Raw genomic sequence first — 21976 nt, forward strand, 5'->3', positions numbered from 1 at the left:
AAATTTTTTTACGATTTATTTCTATTTAATAAATGTAACTACTAGAACGATATTATCTTCCTTGGACAGAATACGCAGAGATCATAAATGAGCGGTTACGGCCGTATATTTCCGAAAAATTGCTGTTTAAGAGACGTGCTCGCCGCTGTGGCTGTACCAGGAAGTGAGGTTTTACCAAGTGACCCATCATCCAAATGAAAGATGACGGCGACGTTAGCCAGCTAGCTAATGTTGTTTTACGAGTCAGTATTATGGGAATGACACTTGTTTTTTTTAACCTTAGCTGTGCGCGTTTCACATCGAAAATGTCAGTCTCGCGAAATTCGTTATGGCGTAGAGTGCTCTGTTCGGCGTTGGTTTGTTTCTTACAGTCGGAGTTCGGTGAAATTTTTGCATGGTTGGTCTCGGAATTCAGACGCTCGGCTTCTGCGCGGTTGTTGTCATTTATATGAAAAGATGTTTGCGACCACTTGGTAACTTGTCTGTGCTCAGGCTGTGGGACATGGATAGTCTGTGCAGCCACAGCTCGTACCTGCTGCAGCAGCTCCAGGAGCAGAGGATTCAGGGGCTGCTGTGCGACTGCATGCTGGTAGTCAAAGGGGTTTGCTTCAAAGCTCACAAAAACGTCCTGGCTGCTTTCAGCTCATATTTCAGGTGCTTTTATTATTACCGTCCGTCTAAACATCTATTTTACTTATTCATGTCACATCTAAAAAAAAAAAAAGAAAATCGTGGGAGATGTTCATTGTTTTTGTCACTTATTTCAGAAAGTAAAAAATTGCATATATTATAAGCTCTTTACTTTCAAGCAATTTTGAATTTGAATTTTGATCATTACAACCTACTCCTCCAAAAATTATGACAATGTTTCATATGAACAAGTCAAAAAGAAAGTGACTCTGTAGCTGTTCTGTGTAGCCGTGAAACAATAATAACAAATATGTGGGGAGATATATATATATATATATATATATATATATATATATATATATATATAAAATATCGCAGTGAAAGCCACCTTTCTGAGATCTTGTGAAATTTTGTGGGATTTGAAAGGGCAAATTGATTGCTGGCTATGGAAAGCAACACTTTGTAGCCGGCTACAGAGTCTCGCCCAATCAAAAAAGGATTTATACATATACCTTACATGCCTGTTTCTGTATCATGTCCGATGTATCTGTATCATCCCGAATCCAAAGCTTTTCATGATATTCAAATTTTATTTTATTTTTTCATGTAAACATCACTCAACCTTGTAATAGTCAATGTGCTTCTCCTGTAGACCTCTATCTTTTAATTCAGCAGGTTTGACAAAAAAAAAAATATATATTGCATTAGCTATATATGAATTGCAGCCATTTTTATTCACAGTCCCACCATTTTAGAGGCCATAATTAACTGGACAATGTAAATAGAAGTATTAAATAATGTTAATATAAATCACCACTTTCACAGCCAGTTTTGTTTAGAGAAATCAGGGGATGGACATGTTCCATACAGTTTGTGAATCTGAACTATTCTTGAATTAGTCCTGAATCATATCGAAATCATGCTACCATGTAAGACGGGTTAAAGTGTGCAAAGCCATGTCATGGAATCAGAATCAAATTTATTGCCAAGTAAGTTCTCACATACAAGGAATTTGATCTGGTGTCATTGGTGCATAAACAACAATAAAAGAAAATACTTCTGTAAGAAGTAATAGGTGCAAAAACAACAATAAAAAGAAAAGAAAAATACTTCTGTAACAAGTAAAGGAGTCAAATGCAAAGCTTTTGCAAATGTCAAAGGCAAAGCTGATTTTACTGTCAAATCGATATAATGGAATGGAGCTATGCAGGCATGCAGATGAACAGTTAGGGATGATCAGTCTCATTTTTGAGAGTGGGGGTGACAGGGTAAATGGGGGTCTCTGCCATTATTTATAAGTCTAGCTTGCGGATGGAAAGAAGGTGTTTTTGTGTCTTGAAGTTTTAGTCCTGATGGACCTCAGCCGTCTGCCAGAGGAGAGGATAACAAAAAGTTTGTGTCCTGGGTGAGAGGGGTCAGACACTAATCTTCCTTGCTCATCTTAGGGCCCTAGAGGTGTACAGGTCCTATAGGTATGGCAGATTGCAGTCAATCACTTTCTCTGCTATGTGGATGATATGCTACAGTCTGCAGAAGCAGAAGTACTGTTCACATTTCCATAATATTTATGTAGTTTACAAAAATTAAATCCTAATTCAACCCGTTATTCTAACCATAACTATAAACCATTTGAGACAAATTTCTAAAGCTTCTCGGTTGCTGAGACAGGTGTAGAATGTTGTTCTGACACTGAAAGCATGTAGCACCCTTGCTAACATGGCAGTCAAATTCAGGAGTAAGTTTAAAAAAAAAATCTGACTATGCCACAGTTCATAAACTTTGTGGAACAGACACTTAACCATTTCTAAGTCACTAAAATATGTTTTGATTTAATGTACACCAGTAGTTCTGTTTGGTCCTCAAGGACCACCTAACCTACATCATTTCCATTGCCCCCTGCTCTGCCACAAGCTGATTAGCTCATTCAGGTGTGCAACCAATCAAGTACTGACAGACATCATGTTGATGTTATGAATAGTCAAGCTCTGAAAAAGTGCAATTCAATCACAAGTTCTTGGTATTCTGTAGCTCTTCATTTTTAAAATGTTGTGATATCATATACACAAGTACTAAATGGCAGTTAACGCTGTAGTGAGGTCAAAGATCAGTTTTGTACATGCCTGCTTGTCATATCTCAAATTTGTTCTCAGGTCCTAAATGTGATTATGTGATTTGTTCTTTCCAGGTCTTTATTCCAAAATTCTCCTAGTCAGAAGAATGATGTGTTTAACTTGGTTATCCAGGATGTCAGTGGAATTGGACAGATTTTGGACTATATGTACACCTCTCATCTTGATATCAATCAAGATAACGTACAAGCACTCCTGGACATTGCCCAGTGTTTGCAGGTCCCAAATGTCCAGAATATGTGTAATGCTTTCCTCAAGCCTTGTCCTCCACCGGTGGAAATCCCATCATTCACTCTTCCTGGCATGTTGACCTCAGAGCACGATTGCCTCTTGGGAAGCAGTCTTCCTCACGATGTTGACCTCCACTGTCCTTCTGAAGCCCAGAGGCCTGGTTTCAACAGTGACATGGACCACAACAAAAGGCTACCAATTTCCATGCCCTCTCGGGCCTCCAACTGTGAGACAGTTAGCGGTACCCATGCGCCTGTGGAAAAACAGCTAGTCCATGGCTACAAGCTCCGTAACTTCTACAGCAAGCAGTACTTCAAGCAAAGTGCAATTCAGACTAATAATGCAGCCTCAAATCAAGGCTCAGGTCCATCGGTAGGCGTGGAGGAGCAGCAGTGTCAGCTCGGTGTCAACCAGGAAGGCAACCACTCTTCCGTATGCTCAGGAAATGCAGTTCAGCCATCCACTCCCTGCACATCTATGGCAATTGAAAAGAACAGTCTCTCCTCTTTAACACCTTCTGAAAATTTAAACACTCTCATTTCTGACTCTGCAGACTCCACAGTCAACAAGCCAGTACGCCCAAAGAAGACTGTTTACCTGAAAAAATATAACTACCTACGATCTCAGAAGGCTTTGGAGGAGATGTGCATGGAAGCAGTTGCTGAACCAGTCCTTAGCTGTCCCAAGGAGAGCCAACAAGTAGAGTCTGTGATCCTCAGTAAAGCTCCAGAAGCTCCTGTTGAAGCCCTTGTTGTAAGCAAGGAGGCAGTTTCTGACATGGTACCAGATACACAAGTTCTCGATTCATCACCTGTAAATCAAACTCCACAGACTGTATCGGAGCCCCTGCAGCAGATAGGACACAAGCAGTATTGTTGTGAGGTGTGCGGAAAAATCTTCAAACACCCAAGCAATTTGGAACTTCATAAGCGTTCGCATACTGGTATGTCTGGTTTGTAAGCACGTGATGTTTCAGGTATCATTTCTGTAAAAACCCATGTCACCTATGATCTGTTCATATTATTTCTGTGTTAAAGTGCATTTAAAAAGGTCGATTTCAACTGCTCATAAAGCCCTACTACACAGGAATCTGAACATTTTTCTGTAGTGCAGAGTTTTACCTCAGGCAGGCCTGCAGTAACTTCTGTTTTTATTTGAATGACTCAGTGGAAGTTGGTTATCATTTAAATATGACAAGTACAGCTCAACAGTGGCTCCAGCCACTTGTTGCAAATGGCAATAATCCTTCACAAGCAATATGATTGGCCTGCCTGCCTTGCTTTCTTTTTTGCATGTTGGAACAAACAAACATGGACCAAAAATAAGAGATTTACTGGGCCTCACTTGTATCTGTCAGAATTTCACAATTTCAGAGCTTAATGTGTAGTAGCTTTTACAGAGATAGATGGAAATTTTGCAGGCCCACTCACTCACTAATTGGCTCCATTAATTCTATGCATGTATTGCTAACCTTAGGGGGAAATTACCAATATAGCATCATCAATGGTGTAATTTAACTGGTAGTTCTAATCAGAAGTTTACTTGCAGTCATCATGGGTATGATTATCATGGCACTATTGGGCTTTCAATGATGTATGAACTGTTGGTTTCTGGAGCAGAATGATCTTACATCTTTAATAGACCCCCCCCCCAAGAAAAAAAAAAGACTTTGGTGCACAAAACTCTAAATGCATTTCCATTTCAGGTTGTTTTTTTTTTTATCAAATTGGGGTTGAAATGATGCACGCATGCACCCACTTTGATTATTAATTGCTTGTGAGTTGTTTTTGCCCTGTACACTAAGATTAGTCTGTTAGTGTCTGCTTAGTAATGCAGTGTTTACTTTATAAATAATGCACCAAGTAAATTCATTTTGTACTAAGTGAAAACATGACCTCCACACTATTTCAAAAATATAGCCTTGGCTGTAATTCGACAAAATTCTCCTTTTAACCTTTAGAGTCCTAATGGCTCTCTAATGTGTTCTAGTAAACTTTTCATCATATAGCATTTAATAAATCATATTATTATAGTGTTCTAAACAAGTGTATGTCTCACACCCAGAAATCTGAGATTGTTCTGAACTTCTGATATGCAACACGGGCATTATCCTAAAAGAAAATACCTTAAAATGGGATTTCTTAAGGTATGGTAAAATCAAGAAAATACCCTTTGGACTCAAAGGGTTACATTTCTGTTAGTGACTGATTGCCTGTAGCTGGTTGGTGATCTGCATCATCCTAAAAAGGGTATATTTGACAGCCCTCAGTGGACTGACAAACAATGCAAAAGTCCAAGGAGCTCAGTCCAGATCTGAGAATGAGGACTGAAGATTTACACTAATCAGGAATGTATCTTGGAGCCTTTTTTAATCAATGGCAGATTCCAAGATCATCAGTTCAAACAACTGTACATACACTCAACAAAAATATAAATGCAACACTATTGGTTTTGCTCCCATTTTGTATGAGATGAACTCAAAGATCTAAAACTTTTTCCACATACACAATATCACCATTTCCCTCAAATATTGTTCACAAACCAGTCTAAATCTGTGATAGTGAGCACTTCTCCTTTGCTGAGATAATCCATCCCACCTCACAGGTGTGCCATATCAAGATGCTGATTAGACACCATGATTAGTGCACAGGTGTGCCTTAGACTGTCCACAGCCACTCTGAAAGGTGCAGTTTTGTTTTATTGGGGGGATACCAGTCAGTATCTGGTGTGACCACCATTTGCCTCATGCAGTGCAACACATCTCCTTCGCATAGAGTTGATCAGGTTGTCAATTGTGGCCTGTGGAATGTTGGTCCACTCCTCTTCAATGGCTGTGCGAAGTTGCTGGATATTGGCAGGAACTGGTACACGCTGTCGTATACGCCAGTCCAGAGCATCCCAAACATGCTCAATGGGTGACATGTCCGGTGAGTATGCCGGCCATGCAAGAACTGGGACATTTTCAGCTTCCAAGAATTGTGTACAGATCCTTGCAACATGGGGCCGTGCATTATCCTGCTGCAACATGAGGTGATGTTCTTGGATGTATGGCACAACAATGGGCCTCAGGATATCGTCACGGTATCTCTGTGCATTCAAAATGCCATCAATAAAATGCACCTGTGTTCTTCGTCCATAACAGATGCCTGCCCATACCATAACCCCACCGCCACCGTGGGCCACTCGATCCACAACATTGACATCAGAAAACCGCTCACCCACACAATGCCACACACGCTGTCTGCCATCTGCCCTGGACAGTGTGAACCGGGATTCATCCGTGAAGAGAACACCTCTCCAACATGCCAAACGCCAGCGAATGTGAGCATTTGCCCACTCAAGTCGGTTACAACGACGAACTGGAGTCAGGTCGAGACCCCGATGAGGACGACGAGCATGCAGATGAGCTTCCCTGAGACGGTTTGTGCAGAAATTCTTTGGTTATGCAAACCGATTGTTTCAGCAGCTGTCCGAGTGGCTGGTCTCAGACGATCTTGGAGGTGAACATGCTGGATGTGGAGGTCCTGGGCTGGTGTGGTTACACGTGGTCTGCGGTTGTGAGGCTGGTTGGATGTACTGCCAAATTCTCTGGAACGCCTTTGGAGACGGCTTATGGTAGAGAAACGAACATTCAATACACGAGCAACAGCTCTGGTTGACATTCCTGCTGTCAGCATGCCAATTGCACGCTCCCTCAAATCTTGCGACATCTGTGGCATTGTGCTGTGTGATAAAACTGCACCTTTCAGAGTGGCCTTTTATTGTGGGCAGTCTAAGGCACACCTGTGCACTAATCATGGTGTCTAATCAGCATCTTGATATGGCACACCTGTGAGGTGGGATGGATTATCTCAGCAAAGGAGAAGTGCTCACTATCACAGATTTAGACTGGTTTGTAAACAATATTTGAGGGAAATGGTGATATTGTGTATGTGGAAAAAGTTTTAGATCTTTGAGTTCATCTCATACAAAATGGGAGCAAAACCAAAAGTGTTGCGTTTATATTTTTGTTGAGTGTATATACAGTACAAGGTATTGGGGGGGGTAATAGGGACTTTCCCCCTCATCTGGGAGGAGATTTGTTTGGATAGGCACTGACCACCAAGGCACAGGCCTGCCATAAACTGAAAACTGCTGCAACAACAGTGTCACTGACTACAGTGAAGCTAATTTTACATTATTACAGACTGCGGCTGCCTGTCCAGGGTGTACCCCACTTATCACCCAGTGGCTGCTAAACTTTTGAGTACAACTGTAAATTAGTTGCACTATCTTATTACATTTTGTAATATTAAAAAAAATAACATCTTAATCTCTTGTTGCAGGTGAGAAGCCCTTTCAGTGCAATGTTTGTGGGAAGAACTTCTCGCAGGTACAGTCTGGTGTCATTTTGATTAGAGTCCCTTTATACAGAGTACCAACAACTGAGAACATGGTGCCATTTTGGGGCCAATCGTGCTGAACTGCTGAACTAACCTTTTCTGTTTTCAACATTTTTTTATCAGTTAACCACATACAGCAACACATCCAGGTACAGGTACTATCAAAATAAATCTAAAAATAGTTAAGCTGTCAAAACTTTTACGATGAAGTTGCTTCCATCCCACACCTCTGACTTTATTTTCCCAAATTATTTTCTGTTCTGATCTGAAGGGAATCTGTACATCTTGAACCCCTTGTTGTCTATTTGTGCATTCAAATGCACAGCAGCCCAGCATTTTCAGTGAATGAATGAATGAATAAATAAACAAATAAGATGGATTTACATGCAAATAGATTAACAGCGAATGCTATTTTGGCTCCATGATGGCACCATGAGTCACATAACCATTTTTTTTTTTTGGCTTGTCATGTCCCTACTCTCTGTATTAAGGTACTCTAATTTTGATTCTTTGTTGGTTACTTTTTTGTTTTGTTTTTCTTAAACAGGCTGGAAATCTGCAAACACATTTGCGACGACATTCTGGAGAGAAACCATACATTTGTGAATTGTGTGGTAAAAGGTAAAGTCCTACCACTGCATCCTCATATTTCATTTTATGTACTTCAGCTTTCATTTGTGTTATAGATTGTCAGTTTACCGCTTCTTGTATGTTTGTGCATACTCAAGAAAAAAGAAAAATTTAAGGGCTAAGGTTTGCTGTGGTCATACCATGATTTCAGGTATAATGGTTACATTTCTTTTTGTACGACACTGTGTATCATAAAAGGAAAAGGAAAGCTTCAACCATATGTAAAATCAATGCTATATATACACATACCAGGAATAAATCACTATCAGCTTGCAGCAGCGGGTTGATGCTGTGGTAATAATGGATTACAGAAGGAACTAGAAGCACTCGGAGAGCGCAAACCTCCACCAAGGCCATAGGGTCACATGGAATACCCTTTGGCAAAGAGAGTTATTCCACGTCGTTTCACACATCTACTATCATGTTTCAGATTCAGTGGTTAAACCCTTAGATCTTCAGCAAATGTATTTATAAAGAGAAACTGCATGAACTACACGTTTTTTTTTTTTTTTTCTAATAAGTTTATTCAGTAAGGAGAAACAAATGCTAAATTATTGTTGTGTCGTAACTTAGTTTTTGTTCAGCCTTTGTGGCCCGTATTCATGAAGTTAGATGCAAAAATGTTGAAATTGGCCCTATCCTGCAATGATAAAGAATCCTTAAAAAATTAGTGGATCCGGATCGTGTTCCGGATCATTACCAAAATTTAATGACTTCTAAGTTAGGCCAAGATACACCCCTGGTAAAAATTTCTTTGAAATCCATTGATGATTTTTTTTTTTTGAGTAATCCTGCTAACAAACCAACCAACAAACAAACAAACGGACGCGACCGAAAACATAACCTCCTTGGCGGAGGTAATAACCTCATAGGAATTTGGGGGAGACTGTCTGTGAAATAATAGGTCATTACATCTCAGTATTCACAATGGAGTAACAAAGCTCATGACACGGCTGTTGTTAATGTCACACTTAATATAACTGTTTCCTGAATTTAATGGGGTTATATTGGAAACTCTTGCACAAAAAACAATGGTGTAATATTAAACTGGAGAACATGCATGGTTTCTCTGGGACTCTGATCTTCAGCTTACTGTTCTGTATTTATTTATGTTATCCCTCCATTGCACTAAATGTGCTATTTTTGGTAGTCTGTTTGCAACTACTCTGTTATTTATCATCATTATTATTATTTTATGGGTGGTGGGGGGGGGGGGGGGTCCGTCTAGTTTTGTACTTTGTATTGATCAAATGGCCATCCCACAGAATCTGACCTAATTGAGGTTTCTTCCTCATTATTAAAATGGAGCTTTTCCTTGTCACTGTTGAAAATGTCCTTGCTCTTAGTGTGGGAAAGGTCCAGATCTTACTTTTTGTTTTCAGTGCTTTGAGATGATGTGTGTGGTTTACAGTACACGACATCTGCAGTTGTGATGTACAACCCCAATTCCAATGAAGTTGGGACATTGTGTAAAATGTAAATAAAAACAGAATACAATGATTTGCAAATCTTCTTCAACCTATATTCAGTTGAATACACCACAAAGACAAGATATTTAATGTTCATACTGATAAAATGTATTGTTTTTGGGCAAATATTTGCTCATTTTGAAATGGATGCCTGCAACACATTTCAAAAAATTGGGATGGGGCAACAAAAGACTGGGAAAGTTGATGAATGCTCAAAGAACACCTAATTGGAAACAGGTGAGTGTCCTGAATGGGTATAAAAGGTGCATCCCCAAAAGGCTCAGCCATTCACAAGCAAAGATGGGGCGAGGATCACCACTTTGTGAACAACTGCGTGAAAAAATAGTCCATCAGTTTAAGAACAATGTTTCTCAATGTTCAGTTGCAAGGAATTTAGGGATTCCATCATCTGCAGTCCATAATATAATCAAAAGATTCAGAGAATATGTAGAACTTTCTACACGTAAGCAGCAAGGCCAAAAACCAACATTGAATGCCTGTGACTTTCGATCCCTCAGGTGGCACTGCATGAAAAACTGACATCATTGTGTAAAGGATCTTACCGCGTGGGCTCAGGAACACTTCAGAAAACCATTGGCAGTTAACACAGTTCATCGCTAGATCTACAAGTGCAAGTTAAAACTCTACCATGCAAAGTGAAAACCATATATCAACATCATCCAGAAACACTGCCGCCTTCTCTGGGCTCGAGCTCATTTGAAATGGACAGATGCAAAGTGGAAAAGTGTACTGTGGTCTGATGAGTCCACATTTCAAATTGTTTTTGGAAATCATGGACGTCGTGTCCTCTGTACAAAAGAGGAAAAAGACCATCCAGATTGTTACCAGCGCAAAGTTCAAAAGCCAGCATCTGTGATGGTATGGGGGTGTGATAGTGCCCATGGCATGGGCAACTTACACATCTGTGATAGCACTATCAATGCTGAAAGGTACATCCAGGCTTAGGAGCAACACATGTCTTTTCAGGGACATCCCTGCTTATTTCAGCAAGACAGTGCCAAGCCACATTCTGCATGTGTTACAACAGCGTGGCTTCATAGTAAAAGAGTGCGGGTACTAGACTGGCCTGCCTGCAGTCCAGACCTGTTGCCCATTGAAAATGTGTGGTTCATTATGAAGCACAACATACAACAATGGCAACCCCGGACTGTTGAATAACTGAAGTCGTACATCAAGCAAGAATGGGAAAGAATTCCACCTACAAAGCTTCAAAAATTAGTGTCCTCAGTTCCTAAACGCTTATTGAGTGTTGTTAGAAGGGAAGGTGATGTAACACAGTGTCAAACATACCACTGTCCCAGCTTTTTTGAAACGTGTTGCAGGCATCCATTTCAAAATGGGCAAATATTTGCACAAAACAATAAAGTTTATCAGTTTGAACATTAAATATCTTGTCTTTGTGGTGTATTAAATTGAATCTAGGTAGAAGAGGATTTTCAAATCATTATATTCTGTTTTTATTTTGATTTTACACAACGTCCCAACTTCACTGGAATTGGGGTTGTAGCACACTCAGCTGTAGAGTAATTTGGAGATGAAGGAGCTTGCTTAAACCCTTAACTGGAATAGGCAGGTTTAGAAAATGGATGGATGGGACTCACTCCAGGGTTCTTTGGTGGGAGTGGGTATGAAACAAGCGATGTTCTTTCACCTTATCCTCTAGTTAATTTGTCTGGTTGGGGGAACTAACTTTTACTGACATAAGGCTGCTTCTCATGAATCTTAGGCCACTCATTCTGTAAGATAAAATCAAAACTGCTATGTTGCAGCAATACCTGAAGAGCAATGCAATATCTAAACAGTCATTTCAGAAAATTTCAGGGCTTTGCTTGTGTCATTTTATAACTGGGCTACAATATAAACTGATAACATAATAACAAAAGGAGAATAAACAGTATATGACTTAAAGCCTGGCAGTGCAGTTTCACTGCAGTGCAATCAGTGTGTTTTCTATTGGAAACAACAAATACCTTCATAGAAAAAATAGATTTTGCTGTGAGAATTTGCAGAGTTCTAATGGGTGGTTTTGTGCTCTATAAATGGAATTGCTTGTGTTTTTCAGCTTTACTGCATCAGGCGATGTCCAGCGTCATAAAGTAGTCCATACAGGAGAGAAGCCTCATCTATGTGATATTTGTGGCAAAGGTATGTGGGCCTCAATCTGATAGTCCTTCTGTCGCTACTGTATTGACCTCTCTCATTCTTAAGTGGAATGTCCAGAAATGACTCACAGTAGCCTAAACTGCTTAGCTCTTAACACCCAGCATTTTTAGTAGTTACAATGTATGTTTGAGAGATTGGGTGGGGTTATCTTGTGTGTGTGTGTGTGTGTGTGTGTGTGTGTGTGTGTGTGTGTGTGTGTGTGTGTGTGTGTGTGTGTGTGTGTGTGTGTGTGTGTGTGTGTGTGTGTGTGTGTGTGTGTTTTAAACTTGTGTGTGTGTGTGTTTTTAATCAGGATTTAACAATTTGAGTAATCTCAAGGAGCACAAGAGGACTCACACCACAGACAAGATGTTCACCTGTGATCAATGTGGAAAGTCCTTCAACACACACAGAAAGCTCCTGAAGCACAAGGCCCGCCACACTGGAGAAAAACCACACAGTTGTGACACCTGTGGTAAGGATCACTGGATCTTCATGGGATAGCTTATTCATGTTCTGTCTCCTAAAATATAGTTCAAGGACACACTGATAAATTTATTGTAAAATTATGTATACTGAAGTTGGCAAATATGTAATTTTTCTGTAGCATCGAGGGGTTGCAGAGATTAAATAATCAGTTGACAATCAGTTTTATTTCTTTAAGCATGAGGGTGACTAGTCAGTGATGACGTGACTATTGCTGGAGGCTAGAAGGAGGAGCTGGATGTCTCAGGCTACTTTTTTGGGGGGAGTGGAGGTCCTCTGTCTTTTTGTAAAGTTCACATTTACAAACTATGATCAAGACTCATGCCTTACTGCTTTCCACTTCCTGTTACTTGTCAAATGTGCACAGTAGTGCCTCGCAGCATTCGGTGTGGCAGATGTGCTGACGCTTAGCAGCAGTGGTAGTAAGATGAACTATCATGGTGAGGAATGAATTAAACTGGCATCACAAGGGATGACCTAATAGGACACAGCACGTCGACATTGTCAGGATGTCTGTCCATGTTGGAGAGTATAAGCTACCAAAACATAATTCTGTCTGGCCGCATGCCTGGTGTTTCCTTGTGTAAACGGTGAGTTTAATATGTACGCGTACAGTAGTGTTCAGAATAATAGTAGTGTTATGTAACTAAAAAGATTAATCCAGGTTTTGAGTATATTTCTTATTGTTACATGGGAAACAAGGTACCAGTAGATTCAGTGGATTCTCACAAATCCAACAAGACCAAGCATTCATGATATGCACACTCTTAAGGCTATGAAATTGGGCTATTAGTAAAAAAAGTAGAAAAGGGGGTGTTCACAATAATAGTAGCATCTGCTGTTGAAGCTACAAACTCAAAACTATTATGTTCAAGCTGCTTTTTTAGCAATCCTGTGAATCACTAAACTAGTATTTAGTTGTATAACCACAGTTTTTCATTATTTCTTCACATCTGCGAGGCATTCATTTTTTTGGTTTGGAACCAAGATTTTGCTCGTCTGCTAGTGTGTTGGGGTCATTGTCTTGTTGAAACACCCATTTCAAGGGCATGTCCTCTTCAGCATAAGGCAACATGACCTCTTCAAGTATTTTGACATATCCAAACTGATCCATGATACCTGATAAGTGATACCTGATACCTGATCAATGTGTGAACCTTTGCCATTCTGGTTATTCTTCTATCCATTTTGATGGTTGTTTTCTGTTTTCTTCCACACGTCTCTGGTTTTTTGTCCATTTTAAAGCATTGGAGAAACAGCCTATAATTTTTTGCACCTGCGTATAGGTTTTCCCCTCTCCAATCAACTTTTTAATCTAACTATGCTGTTCTTCTGAACAATGTCTTGAACGTCCCATTTTCCTCAGGCTTTCAAAGAGAAAAGCATGTTCAACAGGTGCTGGCTTCATCCTTAAATAGGGGACACCTGATTCACACCTGTTTGTTCCACAAAAGTGATGAACTCACTGACTGAATGCCACACTACTATTATTGTGAACACCCCTTTTCTGCTTTTTTTTTTTTTTTTTTTTTTTTTTTTTACTAATAGCCCAATTTCATAGCCTTAAGAGTGTGCATATCATGAATGCTTGGTCTTGTTGGATTTGTGGTAATCTACTGAATCTACTGGTACCTTGTTTCCCATGTAACAGTAAGAAATATACTCAAAACCTGGATTAATCTTTTTAGTCACATAGCACTACTATTATTCTGAACACTACTATATGACAAGCTGAATCTTGTACAACTAAATTTCTGTTATGCATATATGTCAGTTTTTTCACATTTAAATAGAAGTTATAGAATGGTAAATGTAAAATGATTTTATTTATGTAACACTTTCACATCTGATGCAGATGCTCCAAGCACTTTTTAATGTTGACTTGCATACACACACTGATGTCAGGGTTCTGCCATGCAAGGCATTCAACTGCACACCAGGCACAATTTGTGGATAAAGACCTTGCCAAAGGAGCCGTAGTGAATGTTCTGGTCTGACAGGAACATAACACAGCATCCTCTGGTCACAAGCCCGCTGGTTTAACTTCTGGACCATCAGAGTTGTCTGTTGTCAGCATATGCATTATTTTGTGGATAAAGATGAAGCATTTGCTTCTCCCATGGTCTTATTAGCTCAGGCATCACTGGTTAGTTGACCTCAATGACTTTCATGACTAATCTGTTAACTTAAAAATAAATAAAATCTGAAGTTGTGTAACCCCTACTTACTAGCTGCTTTTTACCATTATCATGGTTTATGCAATAAATACACTGCAAAATCTGCAGTATTAATTCAAATTTCATGGTGTTGAAATTCACCCTCTTCTAGAGTTTAACTAGGAACTGAGAACTGTATAAAGTTACACTTTTTGTTAAAATATTAACTCTACTAGTGTTAAACTTCTTGCATAAGAAAGTAAGTTTTAAATATTATAGCAAGTATTTTTTTAAACACTGTTTAAAGGTGTAGTTTACACTGAAGCACCATAGAGAAGCACCTCAGGTTGGGTTTTAGGCTTCTAGTTGCAAGGTAACAGCAGTATGACAACACCACCACTGCAAACTCGCACCATGTATTAATAAGAACTCCATTTTCTCATGGACTGGGTTAAAATTACACCTCTTTAAAATACACCTGTAGTGAGTTGAATTAAACCTTGATGTGATAAACTCTCATTAACGATGCCAACACTGCAGTGTTAAGACAACACTTTTACAACCCCAATTCCAATGAAGTTGGGACATTGTGTAAATGTAAATAAAAACAGAATACAATGATTTGCAAATCCTCTTCAACCTATATTGAATTGGATACACCACAAAGACAAGATAGTTAATGTTCAAACTCATAAATTTTATTGTTTTTGTGCAAATATTTGCTAATTTTGAAATGGATGCCTGCAACACCTTTCAAAAAAGCTGGGACAGTGGTATGTTTGACACTGTGTTACATCACCTTTCCTTCTAACAACACTCAATAAGAGTTTGGGAACTGAGGACACTAATTGTTGAAGCTTTTTCGGCAGAATTCTTTCCCATTCTTGCTTGATGTACGACTTCAATTGTTCAACAGTCCAGGGTCTCCGTTGTCATATTTTGTGCTTCAAAATGTGCCACACATTTTCAATGGGCAATAGGTCTGGACTGCAGGCAGGCCATTCTAGTACCCGCCCTCTTTTACTATGAAGCCACGCTGTGGTAACCCGTTCAGAATGTGGCTTGGCATTGTTTTGCTGAAATAAACAAGGACGTCCCTGAAAAAGACGTTGCTTGGATGGCAACATGTATTGTTCCAAAACCTGGATGTACCTTTCAGCATTGATGGTGCCATCACAGATGTGTAAGCTGCTCATGCCATGGGCACGAACACACCCCGATACCATCACAGATGCTGGCTTTTGAACTTTGTGCTGGTAACAATCTGGATGGTCTTTTTCCTCTTTTTTTCCGGAGGACACGACGTCCATGATTTCCAAAAACAGTTTAAAATGTGGACTCATCAGACCACAGCACACTTTTCCACTTTGCATCTGTCTATTTCAAATGAGCTCGGGCCCAGAGAAGGCAGCGGTGTTTGTGGATTTTGTTGATGTATGGCTTTCGATTTGCATGGTAGAGTTTTAACTTGCACTTGTAGATGTAGCGACAAACTGTGTTAACTGACAAGGGTTTTCTGAAGTGTCCCTGAGCCCATGCAGTAAGATCCTTTACACAATATTGTTGGTTTTTAATGCAGTGCCACCTGACGGATCGAAGGTCATGGGCATTCAGTGTTGGTTTTTGCCCTTGCTGCTTACGTGGAGAAAGTTCTTCAGATTCTCTGAATCTTTTGATTATATTATGGACTGTAGATGATGGAATCCCTAAATTCCTTGCAATTTAACATTGAGAAACATTGTTCTTAAACTGTTGAACTGTTTTTTTCACGCAATTGTTCACAAAGTGGTGAACCTCTCCCCATATTTGCTTGTGAATGGCTGGGCCTTTTGGGGATGCTCCTTATATACCCAATCATGACACTCACCAGTTTCCAAACAGGTATTCTTTGAGCATTCATCAACTTTTCCAGTCTTTTGTTGCCCCGTCCCAACTTTTTTGAAATGTGTTGCAGGCATCCATTACAAAATGAGTAAATATTTGCATAAATACAATAAAGTTTATCAGTTGAAACGTTAAATATCTTGTCTTTGTGGTGTATTTGCAAATCATTGTATTCTGTTTTTATTTACATGTTACACAACATCTCAACTTCATTGGAATTAGGGTTTATTGTAGACCTGTTCAAAATGTCAGATGTTACAAAATCTTTTGGGTCACATGTTGTTGTTGTTCCACTAATAAAATAAAAGATCTGTGTCAAATTTTATTGCAATCGAACATTGTTTTGGGGTTCCCCACAAAGCAACAATTTTCCCCAAACAAGCAAAAAGGTGAGATGACTTCCAGTAATGTTCTCCTCTGGGTGACCAATCAACCACCACTTTTTGCGATTAGAAGCCATCACATGCATGGAAATAGAGACCTGGAATGGACGTGTGTGCCTCAATCTATTAGTGTCTCTCAGGACAGGAAGGCACCATTACTAAGGGTGGAAATGTGCAGATCATCAATAATAAACTGACCGCTTTTTTTGCACTAGCGTCATTATTTCTTAACAGATTTTAATAAATGTAGGCTTGTTTTAAAGCCCTTTGAAAACTCTTTCCAGTGAACCTATGCATGTGTGGGTAAAAAAAAAAAAACTTTTATGTAAAATGCAGAAATTTGAGGAAATTATGACAAACTGTGCTGCTTTTCTCGCTCTATTGTCGCTATTAGTTAACAGATTTTAACAAAAGTAGGCTTGTTTTAAAGCCCTTTAATTGATCTTTCTAATGAACCCATACATGCCTGGGTAGAAAAAAAAAATTTTTATGTAAAGTGTGGACATGTGGGGAAAAATATGCCATTCTGTTCATTTACTGTGATGGTTTTTTCCTGTCATCATAATTCTCGATGGATTTTTATAAATGAGGCCTTGTAAGTTGTATTCAAGCTGATTAAAAGCTCTAATCAACCCATACATGCCTGGATAAACAATCCTTATGCATTAAAATATAAATCTGAAGTATGCCTTGCCATTGTGGTGATTTACCTTGCCGCTTTTTCCACTGTAATATTACTGCTAGTCTTTTAATAACAACATATATATGATTTTTACTAACATTTTATTACAAGTAGATATAAAGCCAGTCAGAATTTATGACTTTTGACCCTCAGTCAGGGTAAAAAGTACCACCTCCATCCCCTCCAACCACACTGTTAAAATATAAATGCCGCCTGTGACCACCATGTACATATCATATTAAACAACGCTGCAAGTATATATACATAAATATATTGAAACATTTTTGTTTCCGTATTTGTATGCATGTGAACGCAGCTTAATGAAAAGAACTTATGGCGTTGAGTTATAGTCTCAGTATATCGATATTAAATTGCAGCATAACAACTTTAAAATAGACATTTATTTTACATAATTACATTAAGGCTCTTGTACAGTTCATTTTAGTATTCGAGAATTTCTTTTTGTAGTTGGTGCAGTTGATGGTGAAGCACTGGCTGCCTTTTTTCCCCTCATTTCGCTTCTGTTTAACAGGTGCCTTAACTGGCTGAAGGCGCTCTGTCCACCTTTAGTAATGGCCGCCGTGCGGCACGTCGCTAGTCACGTGACGTCCATTCCAGGTCTCTGTTTCCATGATCACATGTACCTGTAAAAGAAAATAATGGCATCAGAGTCTTCTCCTGTTAGGGTGACATTGCTTTGCCAGCGGAGGGAGAGGAAAATGTGTCACTCTGGGGGACCTCTAAACCTTATCTGATTGAGTTAAAATTTGGTCTGCACCTATAAAACCCCAAGTGGGACAAAAACAACATGTGGCCCGAAGTCTCTCACAACTATTTCAATTTCAGTTCAATTTATTTTCATTCATATAGCGACAAATCACAACAAAGTTGCCTCAAAGCGCTTCACACAAGTAAGGTCTAACCTTACCAACCCTCAGAGCAAGCACACACGTGACAGTGGTAAGGGAAAACTCCCTCTGAGGAAGAAACCTCAAGCAGACCAAACTCAAAGAGGTGACCCTCTGCTTGGGCCACGCTACCGACACAAATTACAAAACAATTCACAGAACGACTATACAGGACATTTTGCTGGTGCACAGGACAGGAGGGTTTCAGAACCAGATACCACACCCATCTCTAGATGGAGCTGCACCTCAAACTGAGAGGAAAAAAAAATAGAATCAGGCATCAGAAAGACAACAAATATAGTGCAATTTGTCAGCACTAAGCAACAAGAAGAACAAAAGAAATACTAAGGTGATCGCTGGTCACTAGCCCTAAGCTTCACTAGAAGACCCAGAATTTAGATAAAGTTGAGGCCGCGGCCCTCCCCGTTTTCTAATAAAATTAGATTAAAAGAGTAAAAACCTTTTATTTTTTTCACTATATAACATGAACAGCCCTAATTTTTAGTTAAAGGCATTAGTTTTCTGTTCCTGTTTTTTTTTCCCCGAGCTAAAGCTTATCCCAGAAGTCACTGGGCTAAAGGTGGGGTAGACCCTGGACAGGACAACAGATTGTTGTTGTGAGCTTGCTCTTGTTATATGTTCCTTTTCGGCAAGAAGCAGTTGACTGTGAGGTTTTTAGCTTGCCCCATGGGTTTACATTGTATAGCTGTTTAGCCATGATGATATTGGCATTCAAACTTATGTGTGCCATTATTACGGTAAACAAGTAATAATTGTGGACTAATTGCTGTCTGAGGTAACTGGAGTGTAAACATAATTTCTCCACTGTGAGATCAATAAAGTATATCTAATCTAATCTAATCTAACTCAAGACTGGGTTGATCAGAATGTTTTTGTCCTGAGTGAAAATCTGAAAACCAAACAATCTTAAAAAACAAAAACAAACAAACAAAAAAAATTTTAATTTTAAAATTCTGGTGTTCACCTTTAACACATTTTCCTGTGTATGTAATTAGGAATTGTGTGTGTGTGTGTGTGTGTGTGTGTGTGGTGGTGTGTGTGGTGTGTGTGGTTGTGTGTGTGTGTGTGTGTGTGTGTGTGTGTGTGTGTGTGTGTGGTGTGTGTGTGTGTGTAGTTTTACACTCAATATGTAATTTTCACAAATGCAGGGAAGTGCTTTATTGGCTCAGGAGACCTGCAGCGTCACATACGTTCACACACCGGGGAGAAACCCTACGTGTGTAATGCCTGTGGGAAGAGCTTCACGCGCTCGGCCATGTTGAGGAGCCATAGAAATGTGAACTGCAAGGGTGCACCAAGCGACACTCCAGTCATACATGAAGCTAATCACTGGCGAAGTTCAGGTCGAACTACCTCACACAGCAAACTTCTGCCGCCTCCGTGAGCAGCCTTTCCCCAGTATGATGCCTCACACAACGCTAGAGAAGCCGCAACCTCCTCCTCCTTCACCACCTCAACCAGCAGCACATACAGACCCCCCGTCTCACAGCATGCACCTCAGTCCAACATCTACACCCACCTCCGTGCCAGAACTGCGCTCCCTTGTGCCCCATCACCTCCTGTCTTCCAGCCAACAGGAAAGGAGTGCAGACCACACCAAGCTGTCTAGATCCTACCCGTCTCAGGAGATTGTTTATGGTCCCTATGTGGAGAGTGGGCCTATGCCAGTGGAGATTGACAGAGGTCTGGTAGGGAGATCCTACCTGCCTCCAGCGGACAATCACTGCAGTCCAGCATCCACTCGCCCCAGCAGTGGCTCCTACAGGCCCAGTGATGGCCAGTTTATCTCCAGTGTAACTCTGTGGGGCTTGGCAATGAAAACTCTGCAGAATGACAATGACCTGGAGCAATAACATGGCGCACAGCATTGACTGTACCTTTTAATGAAGCACACATGAAGTGGTAATAATATCAGTCGTTAACAACGAGCAAAATTGTATTTACTGATTTCATGTTATTGGTCAACATGGTAGAAAACTTTATTTGATGTTTAAGTACACTATGCTGATCTGATTTTCAGGTTTTCATTTCAGTCCACCATCACAGCTTATGATTTTACTGATGAATTCCTTTGCTTATGTTAAAGGAGTGCTAATGAGTGGAACCATCTTGTGGAGGGTGGTTGGAAAGAAGACCAGCAGACTGTTGTCATGTCATTGCCCTACAGATGCATGTGCAGCCTCAGTATTTTTACTCTGAGTCACAGTTCGGTTTTCAGCTATTAATGATCCTACACTGTAAACCTGAACAAGTTGACCACACTCAAAAAAGAAAGAGTAAAGAAAAGTTTTTAAGTATTCTGGAGCAGCGTTTCAGGTTATCATCACTAATTTGTAGACCCAACAAAATTTTGGTGCCATCCCCAGCCACACATTGTCGATTGTTTCATTCCTGTTTTAGTTTACTGTTCTGTTGGGTATTTCTTCTAGAATATGCCCAAGTAGTGTGCATCATGTTTCTCCAAGCAGCTGCACCCGCATGTCCTGTGTCCTGTATCGACTAACTGTCCACAAACCTAACTGTTAAAACCACCCAGCAGCTGGTAGTATGTCTATGGAACATCAGCAAAATTATGTTGTATTTTTCATGGATCTGGTGCATCAAAGTTCAGATACAATGGGGTTTGTCCTCATTATGTTCTTTCATTGTAGTGAGTTACTAGAAGTGAGTATTTATTATCTACATACCTTTTGTGGGATGGACTAACATACTTGTCCAAATTTTTTCTGTCCAATTCCCATGCTTGGAACAGGAGTACTCACAGTGATGTGGGGGTTGGTACATATTTAGCGGGTGCCTGCAGTTGCAAGTCATACATAATTATTTTTAATGATTTTGTTGTTGAGCTAATAGGGTACTTTGCACCATCCATTATGCTTAGTTAGCACTTTATGAGGCAACATATGCCATAGAATCCCTTAGACATTGACCTTGTTTGAGTATTAATTTTGAAACAAAGCATTCAACATGGTCAAAACTTTTAAATTTGTTAAAATTATAATCTCAACCAAAATTGAAACAGTTTTTACTTTTGATCCCTGTTCAAAATGAAAATGACTGTGACATTTTTGCACCATAACTCCATAGTGATCAGTCATTGATCATCCAAACTACGCCTTTCTGGAATCTTTATGATCAGACAAGTAATGTGGTATACTATATAACAATATGATTAAACTACTTATTTGAATAATGTTTACCTTTCCAATCCTTCATTGACCCCTGCCTGGCTATGGCTAGCACCCTGGAATGGCTAGCCTGCATTTTTGTGTAGGCCATTGTTTACTGAGGCTGGATTGTGTTTTGGCACATTAAGTGGTACCCATTAAGTCACTGACTTGGTGTACTGTATCTATAAAAAAACTGACAATAAATTGGCTCAAGTATTTGTTTTAACATCCCAATGAGATATTTTATACTTTTGAACAACAAATCTAAGATTATTGTCCATTCTTGAGCTGATATTGATACTGTTTCTAAATATATGACTTATTGTATCATTCTCATATCTGAGACCTGTTACAAAGAACTTAAGAAATCTCTTATGTAACATAACATCAGGCAGTAACAAACCTGCAATAATAGGCAAGTACCTGCTGTGACACATATTGGGGAGACCCCATAACTTACGCTGACCTTTTCTAATAGCAGCATATAATCTATCACATTCCTTTGTATAGAAGGCACAATTGTGAAAACTGTAAAAACTGCAACAATAATGTTTAATAAAGAATTTTTGACTTTTGAAGTAACAGTGTTAAAATCTCCTAAAAAAAGAATTAAACTTAACACTGGAATCACTGAGAACACGTTTAACTAAAG

The 21976-nt window shown here is 39.6% G+C and overlaps 2 protein-coding genes across 3 annotated transcripts; both read left to right on the plus strand.

Moving 5' to 3' along the window:
• The first annotated feature begins 79 nt into the window (after positions 1 to 79).
• zbtb49 (zinc finger and BTB domain containing 49) lies at positions 80 to 20861 on the plus strand. 2 transcript variants are annotated; one of them, XM_034167142.1, is made up of 8 exons: positions 80 to 397; positions 493 to 654; positions 2816 to 3933; positions 7316 to 7362; positions 7920 to 7993; positions 11555 to 11637; positions 11948 to 12109; positions 19303 to 20861. In XM_034167142.1, the coding sequence occupies exons 1-8, from the start codon at positions 195 to 197 to the stop codon at positions 19536 to 19538; spliced, it is 2085 nt and encodes a 694-aa protein (XP_034023033.1). In that variant the 5' UTR covers positions 80 to 194; the 3' UTR covers positions 19539 to 20861. The 2 variants fall into 2 exon arrangements, with proteins under 2 accessions (XP_034023033.1, XP_034023034.1); XM_034167143.1 differs by having other exon boundaries at positions 235 to 654.
• LOC117507303 (zinc finger and BTB domain-containing protein 49-like) lies at positions 19541 to 20861 on the plus strand. Its single transcript, XM_034167146.1, has one exon. The coding sequence runs from the start codon at positions 19555 to 19557 to the stop codon at positions 20005 to 20007; it is 453 nt and encodes a 150-aa protein (XP_034023037.1). The 5' UTR covers positions 19541 to 19554; the 3' UTR covers positions 20008 to 20861.
• Positions 20862 to 21976: the final 1115 nt, after the last annotated feature.

Source organism: Thalassophryne amazonica, chromosome 3 (genome assembly GCF_902500255.1).
Source record: "Thalassophryne amazonica chromosome 3, fThaAma1.1, whole genome shotgun sequence".
In the NCBI taxonomy this organism is placed as follows: domain Eukaryota; kingdom Metazoa; phylum Chordata; class Actinopteri; order Batrachoidiformes; family Batrachoididae; genus Thalassophryne; species Thalassophryne amazonica.

Bases quoted from the DNA above. Each gene is read 5' to 3' on its own strand.
- zbtb49 (XM_034167142.1), top strand. From the start codon at position 195: ATGAAAGATGACGGCGACGTTAGCCAGCTAGCTAATGTTGTTTTACGA. The intron at 655-2,815 runs GTGCTTTTATTA...TGTTCTTTCCAG, and splicing joins GCTTTCAGCTCATATTTCAG to GTCTTTATTCCAAAATTCTC. The intron at 7,994-11,554 runs GTAAAGTCCTAC...TGTGTTTTTCAG, and splicing joins TGTGAATTGTGTGGTAAAAG to CTTTACTGCATCAGGCGATG.
- LOC117507303 (XM_034167146.1), top strand. From the start codon at position 19,555: ATGATGCCTCACACAACGCTAGAGAAGCCGCAACCTCCTCCTCCTTCA.